The 15,487-nt window shown below is 28.9% G+C and overlaps 2 protein-coding genes and 1 pseudogene across 2 annotated transcripts in view; all 3 read right to left on the bottom strand.

The window, feature by feature from the left end:
• The window catches only part of LOC108807389 (choline/ethanolaminephosphotransferase 1), a 90,153-nt gene that overhangs the window by 24,237 nt on the left and 50,429 nt on the right, over positions 1 to 15,487 (bottom strand). The gene's annotated exons all lie outside the window — the stretch shown is intronic.
• Positions 10,485 to 11,712, bottom strand: LOC108843525 (zinc transporter 7-like; annotated as a pseudogene).
• Positions 11,951 to 14,353, bottom strand: LOC108850902 (uncharacterized). The gene is made up of 6 exons (XM_018624360.2): positions 13,858 to 14,353; positions 13,342 to 13,378; positions 12,883 to 13,119; positions 12,743 to 12,790; positions 12,256 to 12,644; positions 11,951 to 12,159 (listed from the first exon to the last, which is right to left on the bottom strand). Exons 1-6 carry the CDS (start codon positions 14,169 to 14,171, stop codon positions 12,087 to 12,089), a joined length of 1,098 nt encoding a protein of 365 aa, XP_018479862.1. The 5' UTR covers positions 14,172 to 14,353; the 3' UTR covers positions 11,951 to 12,086.

The raw sequence follows: 15,487 nt of genomic DNA on the forward strand, positions 1-15,487 counted from the left end.
CGAATAATATAGATGCGATTTTTTGGAAAAAAATTATATTGTTACATTAAATCATGAAATTTTCTCTTTTGCAATGTTTTTAGGTATATTCTCTTCATTAAGGTTTTAAATTCACGTTATATATCTAGTGTACCTTGCGGTCATAGTCAATATCACCTCAACAGCTCCTAAACAATTTTATAGTTCGTTCTTATGGTTCATAGTGTCAAAAAACAAAAGTTTCGCGTTGTTAAAAAACTTGAAACCGAGGTCCATTAAATGGCGTGTGCAGGTGAAAGTGAATAATCATGGAAGCACTATGCTTCTGATGAAACACTTGAAAAGGTTTTGGCTGATGAGACTGTAAGTTTTACCTATACATCCGTTTAAATGTTCTTTATACTTTAAGTTTCTAAACGATTTTTGTTTGTTTACAGGGTGTGAAAATCCAAGTATCATGCGCCAGACCACACATGTTTCGGACCCAGCGAAACTTAAAGTTGGGAGAGTGGGGTGTGATTGAAAACTCTAAGGTATCCGGTGTTGGTAAAAGGAAATACCGACCAACAACTAATCAGTATAAGATGACTATTATCAGAGAAAGCTATATATTTTAAATTACTTCAGGTCTTTTTATTACCAGAGAAAGCTAAATTTACCTTTTTAGGAATTTAGAGAAGGCTATATATTTTAAATTGCTTCAAGTCTTCCTCAGACAAATTGAATCCATTCCAATACATTTACTAAACGTAAACAAAAAATAATTCAGTTTCTTTGTGCTAAGCAATGTAAACGTAATTCAAGTTAAAGATGAGGACCAATATTACTGACCATGATTATACGCGAGTTCTGTTTTTCTCTTTCCCGGAAAAAACCGGTTAGTCATTGACATAATTTTAATGGGCCTTTAGTAGTATACATATTCTCCGAATTGTTAATTTAGATGTTCAGAGCCCGAAGGCCATTTAAAATATCTTTAAAAGTTAAATAAAAATTAATATGATAATTAAATTATCTTATAAATTGTAAACTGAATTTTTAAAAAATCACATTTTTTTATTTTTAAAAAATTATTTTAATTTCTTTTCAACTTTATAACTAATGTATAATTTTTAAGTAAGATAGTAACCATAGTTATTTATTTGATATAATTTTCATTCTACAAATTTGTTTCCAAAATATTTTACATAGACATTTAATTATATAAATTTTAGATTTGTTTCTATGAAACCTAGCTTATATGATTTTTTTTTGGTAAACACTAAATATATATTTATTTTATATAATTTGAAGACATGACTAATTAATTTTAATAATTAATGCAAACACAAAATAAAATATGAAAAATAAATACCCGCCCGATCCGGCGGGTCAAGGTCTAGTATATATTATTACATTAACAAGGGTCCAACATTTATGTAACTTTAAAACTGATGAAGTCAATTAACTAAATAATGAATGTAATTTGTTCGTTTGTTTCTATGGATATTGGTTTACAGATTTCTTAGCTAAACATGTAACAAATAGTCAAAGTTTCTTAAGTGAAAAAACAAATAGTCAGAGTTTCTTTAAAGAAAAGAAAATTGTCAAAGTTTCTGCAATAGGCATTCTCTCTTTGGCTCTCTTGTATTTATACAAAGATAGAAAAACTTATTCACCAAAAACAAAAGCTCTATTCGATTTTATAAATTCAAATACTATGGCGAGACCTATCATTCATATCATATTCGCTCTTATTATTGCATCTTGTAAGTATATACACTTTTTGGAACATTTATATATATGCACACACGGCAAAGCTTTGAATAAATATATATATATATTCTACTTTTTGGGAGGCAAAATTTACCAAATTTCTCTTTTTCATGATTAGATCTATTGTTGATCTCTGAAGTGTCACCGAGAGCAGTGCTAGAAATAGGTGAAGGTATGTGTCGCTGTCCTGGTGACAAAGATCCTGATTGCTACTGTCTGCCTCCGGGCGAAGATTATCAAGTTCGTACTACTACTCCAGCGATTAGTCCTCCAATAGTACTTACTACCCGCTGCAATATAAACTCTGATTGTAGCGCAGCATGCCCTCAAACATGCAAATACAAAGTGTGTATGCGCAATTATGCATGTGATTGCAATACATGTCATTGTTATATATGTTGATTAATGCAAATTTGCCGAATGTATGATTAATTAATTGAAGAATAAATGTCTAGCCTATATTACCATTCTTTTGAAATAAATACAATCATGATGATTTGTCATTATATACTAGTTTTTTAAACCATTGTAATCTAGATTGAAGACGGTTTTTATTTACATATAAATGTAAGAAAATTTAAGATTTTAGTGCCTTCTATTATTGTTTACTAAAAATAGCAAAATTGAATATAAAAATAAATTTATAATTTTTTCTCAACAATTATATTTTTACTGTTTATATACGCAATAGTAATAGTGTTAGCAGTTTTTAATCTGAAAAGGTACATAATAAATGTATATATTGACTCAATATATACTCTCTATAATAATTTGTCTTTTTACTTTATCTAATACTAACAAAATTAGAATATGATTTTGTATTAATTAAGCTTGATTTTATTTGACCAAATTAATTAGAAGGTAATATATTTTGTTGACTAGTCTGATCTAAAATTGAGACATGCATTTTTCTTATTTTTATAATATATTATATTCCAGAGACTTTATGTTAGTTTTATTTACCAGCATATATATAAGACTCTCACATTTCAAAAAAACAATCTAGTTTATGCAAATTACACTGTGAATACAAACATGTGAATAGTATATTCGATATGTGACATCTTAATTAAGCGGATTTAATTAGAGATATTAAAAGTAATTCACTACTCATTTTTTTTTCAGTCAGAATTTCATGTTTAACTGTTTTTTGAATCGGATAAATACACATATTTCAATATATTTAATTAAAATTTGATATATCATATAATCTTCTTAACTTTTGCAAACTTATGTTATAGCACCACTTTGACATTCCATTTAAGCTCTTAGTGCTGTAGTTTTTCTATTTCTAATTTTGGATAGAGGTAAATTGGCCCTTATTCATAGAATTAGTGAGAAACGAAACTAATATATTCATATGTGATTGCTTGTTATTGGAAACAGGAGAACAAAATTTTATAAGACTAAAAGTTTGTTTTTTTTTCGAAACACTATAAGACTAAAAGTTTGTATTTTATTAAACTTATGATAAATTAATTAAAATATAAAATTGGTTATGAAGGCAAAGAAATATATATTCCTTCAATGCAAGTATATAAATTGTTTAGGCATTGATGAGATTGCCTTGTCGAACAGGTATATTTTCCCTCGTCGGGTTAACTGGTTTGACGCTCGCACATTGGCACTGTCTGACCACACATTGCGGGCTTCCGTTGGAACAAAAAAGCTTTGATATACAATCAGCTGCTTTCCTGCATGGAATTATCAACTGCGCTTCAACTCCAGGAACGCTCACCAACAATATGCCTGTTCAGTTTTTTACAATTACATTAGAATTAAGCTATGTTGAGAGAGAGAAAGAGAGATATAGAGCGACTTACAGGAGAGGAAGAGAGCGAACAAAATGAACAATGTTGTCTTTGATGCCATCTTCTATTTGGTCTTGAATTATCGTGTTTATCAGTTTAGTGTATATGTTTTTCTGTTTGATGATGTTTGTTTTCTCGCGGATGAGAGCTTTAAATATTGTTTTAGGAAGCATGAAAATGGCAACTTAATTGATGTGTTGACTACTTTTATGTCTTTGATATCGGTCTTGAGAAGCCAAATCTATTTTAACCTTGAATTCATGTAAGAACATCATCTGCAACATGTCAAAATTTCGGTATGGTCTTGACCAAATCTTTAGGTTCAACTTTGCTGATTTGCATCTTTATAAAGGCTTCTTTTCTTATACGCAACAAAGTTAAAATAAAATCCTTCGGAAAATCAAAGCACATGGTCAAATAATTGATAAACAAAAAATGTTATTTTATAAATTCTTGGTAGCTCTGATTTTTCGTGATCTTTCTAACTAATTTTTAAATTTGCAGCTTTTTGAAAACTTATTCTCTCAACTTTTATAGAAACACTAAAACTATATCGAAAGAAACATAATGAGGCCGAAGTGAAAACATAAGTTTATTTCTCTATCAAAAAAGAAGTACCATTTTTAACTACTACAAAATAGTGATACTAGGTCCATATATTCAGGTAAATATTTTTGATTATCGACATTAGTTTATTTAATGTATAACATTTCTAAATAATTATAAGAAGATCAATAACAAATCTATTTTAACCGTAAATTTAAATTTTAGTTTTAGTAATAAAAAAATCTATTGTTAAAAAAATCTAACAAAATCTTTTCTAAAAAATTAAATATTTTTTAGTTAATGCACTGATTAATTTCGTAATTAGTAGTATAATATTATTTTTAATTAGTTTTAATTAAAAAAATTGAAAAAAACAAAATTATATGCTAATTTTATATATATAGTCATAGTCTATAGTATATTAAAATAGAAGTAATAAATGAATTACATATTAATATTATATTAAATTGATAACAAATATATTTAAAAAAAACTTTTATTTAGATAAATAAATAAAATACCATTCACCGTTTAAAATGACTAAAATATCATTCAAGTATTAAAATGATTAAAATTCAAAAATTATGTGATAATTTTTACAAAAATAAAATTGAAAACTTATGTTAAATTTTTATATTTAGAACTATATATTATCTATTTAAGTAGCAGAACATGCCTCTCAAACATTCAAATACAAAGTGTGTATGCGCAATTATGCATGCGATTGCAATACATGTCATTGCTATATGTGTTGGCCGGATGTATGATTAATTAATTGAAGAATAAATGTCGAGCGTATATTGCCATTCTTTTGAAATATATACAATCATGATGATTTGTCATTATATACTAGTTTTTTAAACCATTGTCATTTTAGATTGAAGACAGTTTTAAAACTTTGTAGACCCAGATTAAAAAAATAAACTATTGCTTTTATTTACATATAAATGTAAGAAATTTTAAGATTTTAGTGCCTTCTATTATTGTCTAATAAAAATAGCAAAACTGAATATAAAAATAAATTTATAATTCTTTCTCAACGATTATATTTTTACTGTTTATATACGCAATAGTAATAATGTTAGCAATTTTTAATCTGAAAAGGTACATAATAAATCTATATATTGACTCAATATATACTCTCTATAATAATTTGTCTTTTTACTTTATCTAATACTAACAAAATTAGAATATAATTTTTTTGTATTAATTAAGCTTGATTTGATTTGACCAAATTAATTAGAAGGTAATATATTTTGTTGACTAGTCTGATCTAAAATTGAGACATGCATCTTTTTATAATATATATATTCCAGAGACTTTATGTTAGTTTTATTTACCAGCATATGTATAAGACTCTCACATTTCAAAAAAAACAATCTAGTTTATGCAAATTACACTGTGAATACAAACATGTGAATAGTATATTCGATATATGACATCTTAATTAAGCGGATTTAATTAGAGATATTAAAAGTAATTCACTACTCATTTATTTTTTCAGTCAGAATTTCATGTTTAAATGTTTTTGAATCTGATAAATACACATATTTCAATATATTTATTTAAAATATTATATATCATATAATCTTCTTAACTTTTGCAAACTTATGTTATAGCACCACTTTGACATTCCATTTAAGCTCTTAGAGCTGTAGTTTTTTCATTTCTAATTTTGGATAGAGGTAAATTGGCCCTTATTCATAGAATTAGTGAGAAACGAAAGTAATATATTCATATCTGATTGCTTGTTATTGGAAACAGGAGAACAAAATTTTATAAGACTAAAAATTTGTATTTTATTAAACTTATGATAAATTAATTAAAATATAAAATTGGTTATGAAGGCAAAGAAGTATATATTCCTTCAATGCAAGTATATAAATTGTTTAGGCATTGATGAGATTGCCTTGTCGAACATGTATATTTGCCCTCGTCGGGTTAACTGGTTTGACGCTCGCACATTGGCACTGTCTGACCACACATTGCGGGCTTCCGTTGGAACAAAAAAGCTTTGATATACAATCAGCTGCTTTCCTGCATGGAATTATCAACTGCGCTTCAACTCCAGGAACGCTCACCAACAATATGCCTGTTCAGTTTTTACAATTACATTAGAATTAAGCTATGTTGAGAGAGAGAAAGAGAGATATAGAGCGACTTACATGAGAGGAAGAGAGCGAACAAAATGAACAATGTTGTTTTTGATGCCATCTTCTCTTTGGTCTTGAATTATCGTGTTTATCAGTTTAGTGTTTATGTTGTTTCTGTTTGATGATGTTTGTTTTCTCGCGGATGAGACCTTTAAATATTGTTTTAGGAAGCATGAAAATGGCAACTTAATTAATGTGTTGACTACTTTTATGTATTTGTTATCGGTCTTGAGAAGCCAAATCTATTTTTACCTTGAATTCAAGAATGTAAGAACATCATCTGCAACATGTCAAAATTTCGGTATGGTCTTGACCAAATCTTTAGGTTCAACTTTGCTGATTTGCATCCTTATAAAGGCTTCTTTTCTTATACGCAACAAAGTTAAAATAAAAGCCTTCGGAAAATCAAAGCACATGGTCAAACAATTGATAAACAAAAAATGTGATTTTATAAATTCTTGGTAGCTCTGATTTTTTGTGATCTTTCTAATTTTTAAATTCGCAGCTTTTTGAAAAATTATACGGTTCTTAGGCATGTCCACTTTTTGCTATTCTCTCTACTTTTATAGAAAGACTAAAACTATATCGAAAGAAACATAATGAGGCCGAAAGTGAACACATAACTTTATTTCTCTATTAAAAAAGAAGTAACATTTTTAACTATTACAAAATAATCATACTAGGTCCATATATTTAGGTAAATATTTTTGATTATCTACATTAGTTTATTTAATGTATAACATTTCTAAATAATTATAAGAAGATCAATAACAAATCTATTTTAACCATAAATTTAAATTTTAGTTTTAGTAATAAAAAAATATATTGTGCAAAAAATCTAACAAAATCTTTTTAAAAAATTAAATATTTTTTAGTTAATGCACTGATTAATTTCGTAATTAGTAGTATAATATTATTTTTATTTAGTTTTAATTAAAAACATTTTGAAAAATAAAATTAAATTATATGCTAATTTTATATATATAGTCTATAGTATATTAAAATAGAAGTAATAAATGAATTACATATTAATATTATATTAAATTGATAACAAATATATTTTGAAAAAGTACTTTTATTTAGATAAATAAATATAATATCATTCACCATTTAAAATGACTAAAATATCACTCAAGTTTTAAAATGATTAAAATTCAAAAATTATGTAATAATTTTTACAAAAATAAAATTGTTAACATATGTTAAATTTTTATATTTAGAACTATATATTATCTATTTATGTAGCGGAACATGCCCCTCAAACATTCAAATACAAAGTGTGTATGCGCAATTATGCATGCGATTGCAATACATGTCATTGCTATATGTGTTGGCCGGATGTATGATTAATTAATTGAAGAATAAATGTCGAGCGTATATTGCCATTCTTTTGAAATATATACAATCATGATGATTTGTCATTATGTACTAGTTTTTTAAAACCATTGTCATTCAAGATTGAAGACGGTTTTAAAACTTTGTAGACCCAGATTTAAAAAATAAACTATTGCTTTTATTTACATATAAATGTAAGAAAATTTAAGATTTTAATGCCTTCTATTATTGTCTAATAAAAATAGCAAAACTGAATATAAAAATAAATTTATAATTCTTTCTCAATGATTATAGTTTTAATGTTTATATACGCAATAGTAATAGTGTTAGCAGTTTTTAATCTGAAAAGGTACATAATAAATGTATATATTGACTCAATATATACTCTCTATAATAATTTGTCTTTTTACTTTATCTAATACTAACAAAAAATAAAAAAAAAAAAAAAAAAATAATACTAACAAAATTAGAATATGATTTTGTATTAATTAAGCTTGATTTTATTTGACCAAATTAATTAGAAGGTAATATATTTTGTTGACTAGTCTGATCTAAAATTGAGACATGCATTTTACTTATTTTTATAATATATTATATTCCAGAGACTTTATGTTAGTTTTATTTATCAGCATATATATAAGACTCTCACATTTCAAAAAAACAATCTAGTTTATGCAAATTACACTGTGAATACAAACATGTGAATAGTATATTCGATATGTGACATCTTTATTAAGCGGATTTAATTAGAGATATTAAAAGTAATTCACTACTCATTTATTTTTTCAGTCAGAATTTCATGTTTAACTGTTTTTGAATCTGATAAATACACATATTTCAATATATTTAATTAAAATATTATATATCATATAATCTTCTTAACTTTTGCAAACTTATGTTATAGCACCACTTTGACATTCCATTTAAGCTCTTAGAGCTGTAGTTTTTTCATTTCTAATTTTGGATAGAGGTAAATTGGCCCTTATTCATAGAATTAGTGAGAAACGGAAGTAATATATTCCTATCTGATTGCTTGTTATTGGAAACAGGAGAACAAAATTTTATAAGACTAAAAATTTGTATTTTATTAAACTTATGATAAATTAATTAAAATATAAAATTGGTTATGAAGGCAAAGAAGTATATATTCCTTCAATGCAAGTATATAAATTGTTTAGGCATTGATGAGATTGCCTTGTCGAACATGTATATTTGCCCTCGTTGGGTTAACTGGTTTGACGCTCGCACATTGGCACTGTCTGACCACACATTGCGGGCTTCCGTTGGAACAAAAAAAGCTTTGATATACAATCAGCTGCTTTCCTGCATGGAATTATCAACTGCGCTTCAACTCCAGGAACGCTCACCAGCAATATGCCTGTTCAGTTTTTACAATTACATTAGAATTAAGCTATGTTGAGAGAGAGAAAGAGAGATATAGAGCGACTTACATGAGAGGAAGAGAGCGAACAAAATGAACAATGTTGTCTTTGATGCCATCTTCTCTTTGGTCTTGAATTATCGTGTTTATCAGTTTAGTGTTTATGTTGTTTCTGTTTGATGATGTTTGTTTTCTCGCGGATGAGACCTTTAAATATTGTTTTAGGAAGCATGAAAATGGCAACTTAATTAATGTGTTGACTACTTTTATGTCTTTGTTATCGGTCTTGAGAAGCCAAATCTATTTTTACCTTGAATTCAAGAATGTAAGAACATCATCTGCAACATGTCAAAATTTCGGTATGGTCTTGACCAAATCTTTAGGTTCAACTTTGCTGATTTGCATCCTTATAAAGGCTTCTTTTCTTATACGCAACAAAGTTAAAATAAAAGCCTTCGGAAAATCAAAGCACATGGTCAAACAATTGATAAACAAAAAATGTGATTTTATAAATTCTTGGTAGCTCTGATTTTTTGTGATCTTTCTAACTAGTTTTTAAATTCGCAGCTTCTTGAAAAATTATACGGTTCTTAGGCATGTCCAGTTTTTGCTATTCTCTCTACTTTATAGAAAGACTAAAACTATATCGAAAGAAACATAATGAGGCCGAAGTGAAAACATGAGTTTATCTTCTCTACTAAAAGAAGAAGTGCCATTTTTAACTATTACAAAATAGTCGTACTATGTCCATATATTCAAGTAAATATTTTTGATTATTTACATTAGTTTATTTAATGTATAATATTTCTAAATAATTATAAGAAGATTAATAACAAATATATTTTAAATGTAAATTTAAATTTTAGTTTTAGTATTAACAAAATCTATCAAAATCTTTTTAGAAAAACTAAATATTTTTTAATTAATGCACTGATTAATTTTGTAAATAGTATTATAATATTTTTAAAATTAATTTTAATTAAAATTATATTTTAAACAAAATAATAAAAGTATATGCTAATTTTATAAATTTTATAAACATAGTCTATATTATATTAAAGTAGAATTAATAAATGAGTTACATATTAAATTATATTAAATTGATAACAAATATATTTTGAAAAATACTATTTTTAGATAATTAAATTAAATATCATTCACCGTTTAAAATGACTAAAATATCATTCAAATTTTAAAATGATTAAAATTCAAAAATTACGTAATAATTTTTACAAAAATAAAATTGTTAACATATGTTAAATTTTATATTTAGAACTATATATTATCTATTTATTTACTTTTAAAATGACAGTAATATATTATTTAAAAATAATTATATACAAAATAGTATAAAACTTTGTTTTTATAAATGATTTGTGCGGTTCAAAATCTAGTTTGATTAGTAAAACGAAAGATATTGTCTGCCGTTATTGTTCTTATTACGTATCATCATAGGGCATATACTACAGAATAAATCTAAGAAGTCGATATAAATGGCTTATAAACTCGATTTTGAAACGTTTTCTAAGCCCATTTAGCCATTAAAGACATTCCTCCAGCACCTAGGAAAACAGCAACATAAGCCGACGTCTGAAGCTTCATGTTTCCTTGCAACTTTGGTCCCCAAAAATCAGCATCTAATAGATCAACAAGTGCCATGTAGTTCAAGGCGTTTAAGACCCCGACCACGATCAATGCCGTTCGGCTGTATACCGTTTGTAACACCATTCCTAAAATGATCCCAAATGGTGTGGTGACCGAGAAGAAAAACACCATTTCCCATCTCATTTTCTCGCCATATTGCGCCTAAGAAACCAACAAAAACACAACCACCTACTGTGGAGAGGTTGTACAGTGAGAACTACACTAGAATCAATCGATTATTGACGTATATTAATTTCCTAAATGATAGTTGGTATAATCAGCTACCTGAAGAATGCATCCGCCAAGTCCCATGCCTTCAAAAAGTTGATGAAACAAAGAGCTACGATGATAGATCATATAGTAAATTTGTTATCCGAAGCCCCCATTGCAAGGCCTATTACAACCGAATGCACTACGATCCCTAGCTCCAAGACCTAGCAGGCTAGCACCAACTGATTATTACAAAATAGGGAGATATTGGAACATGCAAATTTTAATAAGTAATGTAATAACTGTAAATTAAATGATTTTCCTACCTCAGCAATGACTTGATACCTAATAAGCTGTTTCCTTGCCTCTTCCTTCTCAATACGTTAGATACATCCTCTAGGGTCTTGACGACGTCTATGAGTAAAATAAATTCATTCTCATCAACTAACTTCAATGTACAAGTGTGGTATTTATACTATGTACAGACTCTCGTATTGACTGCTATACAAGGACTCTCTCTATACAAATGAACATAATACTAGTATAGGATAATAACTTCGTTTGCTTGCGGTTTCAATATTCTCTTCTTCTGCCAACTCATGGCATAGGAGTCCACCATCAACGTGAGCAAAGCCGGGACCATAGCGATAAACGTCGTGAACGGAAAAACTTCCTCCACAGGTTTCTCGGCAAGCAAAAGGAGTTGAGATCAGTCAGGTAACACGTGCATATAACCCGTTTCTAGTATAACTCCAGAAGCAAGTCCTAACGCTTGGATTTTTACGTGTAACCAACCAACGGTAAAAAAACACCCGATCACACTCGCAGCTAAGATGGAAACAATAGCTATAAATTTGAGTTTATTCGCTTCTTTGTTGTTGTTACAAAACGATCTCATGGTCCGGATTTTCATTAAGTTTCTAACCAGTTTTTTTTTTTTAATCTAATCAACGCCTACTAATTCTTGACATGGTATAATGTATCAGAGCCTGACTAAGCTCTTATAAAAACTTAACTCCTACTGCATCAACCGAAATTTCTACTATACGAATAGTTTAAATCTAGCTGGTTTCATTGGATACCTAATAATATCAAATATGCACACATACATATGTTTTTCACTTTTCGGAAGAATATAAAAAGATAATGTTCTTTTGCTTTATTTAGTGAAAACTGAGAAGGATATATATGTTTACAAAACATTTCTCCATTCCACAGAATATAACCAACGAACAAAAAAGAACAATATTTGGTTGGATCTAACAACAATCATCAGGCCTTTGCAACTGGATTCTTCACACAATCAACATTACACAATCGAACTGATCTCACCATTTCACCCAACCTACAACCAAATTACCATAACCTTAGATCACATATCAAATAAATTTAAAAGTGTACAAATCCAACTATAATCGAACCGATGGTTTTAAGTACTAACCTGTCGAAGCTATTCCTAGCACGATCAAAGCTATCCGTGCTGTTTTTCGCCTTCCCAAACCGATGACCAATACTCATCTTTCTTGATTTGTCTCTAGAAGTAACTACACATTCTGTGCTATGCCTAGACCCAATCCAATTGCTACTCTTCTTCGGATCCAAATGTTTCTGGTCTTTCTTGTGATCATCGGATACTGAATGGCGTCGGAATTGTGGAACCGGAAGCTTCTCAATGGCTCCTATGAACTTTCTTAAGTGAGGTAAGTACTCAGGAAACATCTCAAGATTACAATGGCTTCCTCCTTTAAGCCATAAAGGTTCGTATTTTTCCTTGGCTAGCTCCCATAATTGCTTTCCATGTGAAATATCCACGACTTTGTCATCTGTTCCCTGCATAACACGCATAGGACATAATATCCTTGTTATTATAATTCTTATATAATGTAAATTAAATAGGAATCGATAATGTAATGAGAAAATACACTTACATGAATCACAAGAACGGGACAGTCCACGAGTTGAATTTTCTCAATATTCTGCAATATCAGATCACTTAGTATAAATAATAATTTTGGATAAATCATTTATGAATAAGATATCAATGCACAATGCTACTTTAGACTCTAACCTTGAAAATGTCGAACCAGAAGGAGTGCTTGACATGGTACATGACACGTAGACCGGACAAGAAAGGACTGTGAAGAACAAGTGCTCGAAGACGTGGAAGACGAGAAGCAAGCTCAAGCGATGGTCCACTTCCCACAGATTGTCCGTACAAAATGATACGTTCATCTTTTGTACCGTACGTTTCTCTTAGCCAATTGCAAGCTGCCTCTATGTCTGCGTACGTCTCTTGCTCGCTTGGCTTTCAACATTAAACGATCCGAATCAGTCACAGCCAATCATTACCGTTAAATTATACAAATAAAATATAGATTTAAAAAAAAATTGGAGTAGCATAACATCATGTAAATTATCTTAGTTTTGTTGCGAACTTACGCGTATATTGACGCGCTAATCCCCCCCCCCTCCCCCCCCCCCCCCACATTAAGGGTAATTTGAAATTATGGAAATCATGTAGACTTACCTTACCAGAAGATCGCCCATATCCTGAATAATCGTATCTGCAATTATCATCACAGAAAACCATATATAATTTCTTCAAAATATATATTATTATATACAGTGAGCCATATATTTAAAATATCCTGATTAATTATTCGGTGAGTTGAGTAGTGATTTACAACTGTTATATAGTATAGATAGTTATTAATTTTTTATTAAAAATAATTAAAAACTAGTAGCTTGTCTTAAATTTTAAATAATGAAAAAATCAACTTGATAAATTTGTTTCTTGGGATTTATAACTCATCAATCCTTTGCAGAGTAAACTCAAATTCACAAATGTATATATGTGATGACTAATGTGAACTACCCCCATGTTGAATAGAATATTATCTCTCACCAAAAAAAAATTATGGAAAAGGTCGAAGTAAGCATCAAATAATGTATCAGGTTCCTATAGAATCAAATAAATGAGTTTAATAGAATAATGCATAGAAATGACATCATGCATCAGTAGACATATATTGCATAGACTAACCCCATGAGATTCACATTGAGATGGTGACTTAGTTCGTTGTAGATGATGAACATTTGACCTATGTCAGTGGCGTTGCCGTGAGAATACAAAACTGTGAGTTTAGCCGTAGGATGCTTTATATACATCCCCACGATCTCATTCCCTCTTCTAGTCATTATCTTCACCACTTCGATTTCCTCATCTCTCCGGTGACGCATCATTTCCGCCGATATCCTCATCTTCCCCGTCGATTCATCGGTCACCACCGTGTAAGACGGCGGATTTGGTGGGAAGAAAGCTAACTTCGCCGCCATCGTCGACGTCGCTGTCCCCATCTTCACTCAAGAATTTTTTTTGAAACACTCACTCAAGAAACTCTCCTCTCCTTTTAACGCTTTTTAGATTAAGTGGCAGGAAGAAAATAATGGCTTATGCAATATAAACGATGGGTGCCATAATAATCTATTGATATTGTTTAGTTGTTAATTTATTTCCAGTATATGTTTGGAAAAGGTTTATGCTAAGAATTACCTATTTAATGCTCTTTCTCGTTTTATATATTGTGTATATCTAAATATACTCTGTAACGCTAAGATTAAGGCTTAACGTAATATATCATTTCCATAATTAAGGAAAGCACTTCTCTTAATTTCTTCGTTTATGGGATTTTCTTATTAATTTGAGGTAAAGAATCAACTTGTGTGCAAGTATATAATACTAATACAAGATAGCCCAACATTTTTATTTGTTAATAAAATACCAAAAATTTTAAGAGGGAAATGGATGTTGTAACGACGTATAAACTTCATAACAGCGTTGAATATCGTGAAACATAAGTTCAAAAATAAACGAATCGTGAAAATTAAAATTACAATGCAGTATGAATGAGAAAAACATATATGAGACACTGATCATTATTAGTTTTCTAGAAGCTACGTGCATTATACAAATAAAAGATATACTCCCTCTGTTTTAGATTAAATGTCGTTCTAGAAAAAAAATTTCGTTTCAAAATAAGTGTTGTTTTAAAATTTTAATGCAAAATTTATTAATAAGATTCTCTAATTTATTTTTTATTGGTTAAAATGTGGTCAGGTGTATAGAAAATTGTGTTTTTATCTTGAAATTATATAAAATCACATGTTTTATTAATATGTGTGTATAAGTCTAGAATGACAAATAAAATGAAACGGACGGAGTAGTTAATAAATTAATGGAAAGCTTTTGAGCCTAATAAAGGGAAAATGATGTGTAGTGGAGAATAAATGACTAGATTAATTTGTAATATATTCGTTTGGAGGACAGAAAGCTTAATTCATCATTACTTAAGGAAAATTCACATCAATCTTGCTTTTGGAATTACACGAGCGATATCCTTTTGGATTAACGAATATAAATTCAAATTTGCGTTATTGTATACTTAACAACATGCTGAGCCCTTTAATTCATCATTTGATTGTCAATCAGTCGGAATAGAATGTCTTATATTTAACATGGAGATCACACAGCCCTTTATCAAAAAAAAAAAATGAAGATCACAAACTTTCGATCTAAAATAAACGAGATAATATATGGGGCCTACATGCATAATTAAAGCAGATTCTGGGCCATATAATTATTTTTCTTAAATAACATATAAGTAGTTGGTTAT

Source organism: Raphanus sativus, chromosome 1 (genome assembly GCF_000801105.2).
Source record: "Raphanus sativus cultivar WK10039 chromosome 1, ASM80110v3, whole genome shotgun sequence".
NCBI lineage: Eukaryota > Viridiplantae > Streptophyta > Magnoliopsida > Brassicales > Brassicaceae > Raphanus > Raphanus sativus.

Bases quoted from the DNA above. Each gene is read 5' to 3' on its own strand.
- LOC108850902 (XM_018624360.2), bottom strand. From the start codon at position 14,171: ATGGGGACAGCGACGTCGACGATGGCGGCGAAGTTAGCTTTCTTCCCA. The intron at 12,791-12,882 runs GTTAGAGTCTAA...CTGATATTGCAG, and splicing joins TCTGGTTCGACATTTTCAAG to AATATTGAGAAAATTCAACT. The intron at 12,645-12,742 runs GTAAGTGTATTT...CGTGTTATGCAG, and splicing joins GTCCCGTTCTTGTGATTCAT to GGAACAGATGACAAAGTCGT.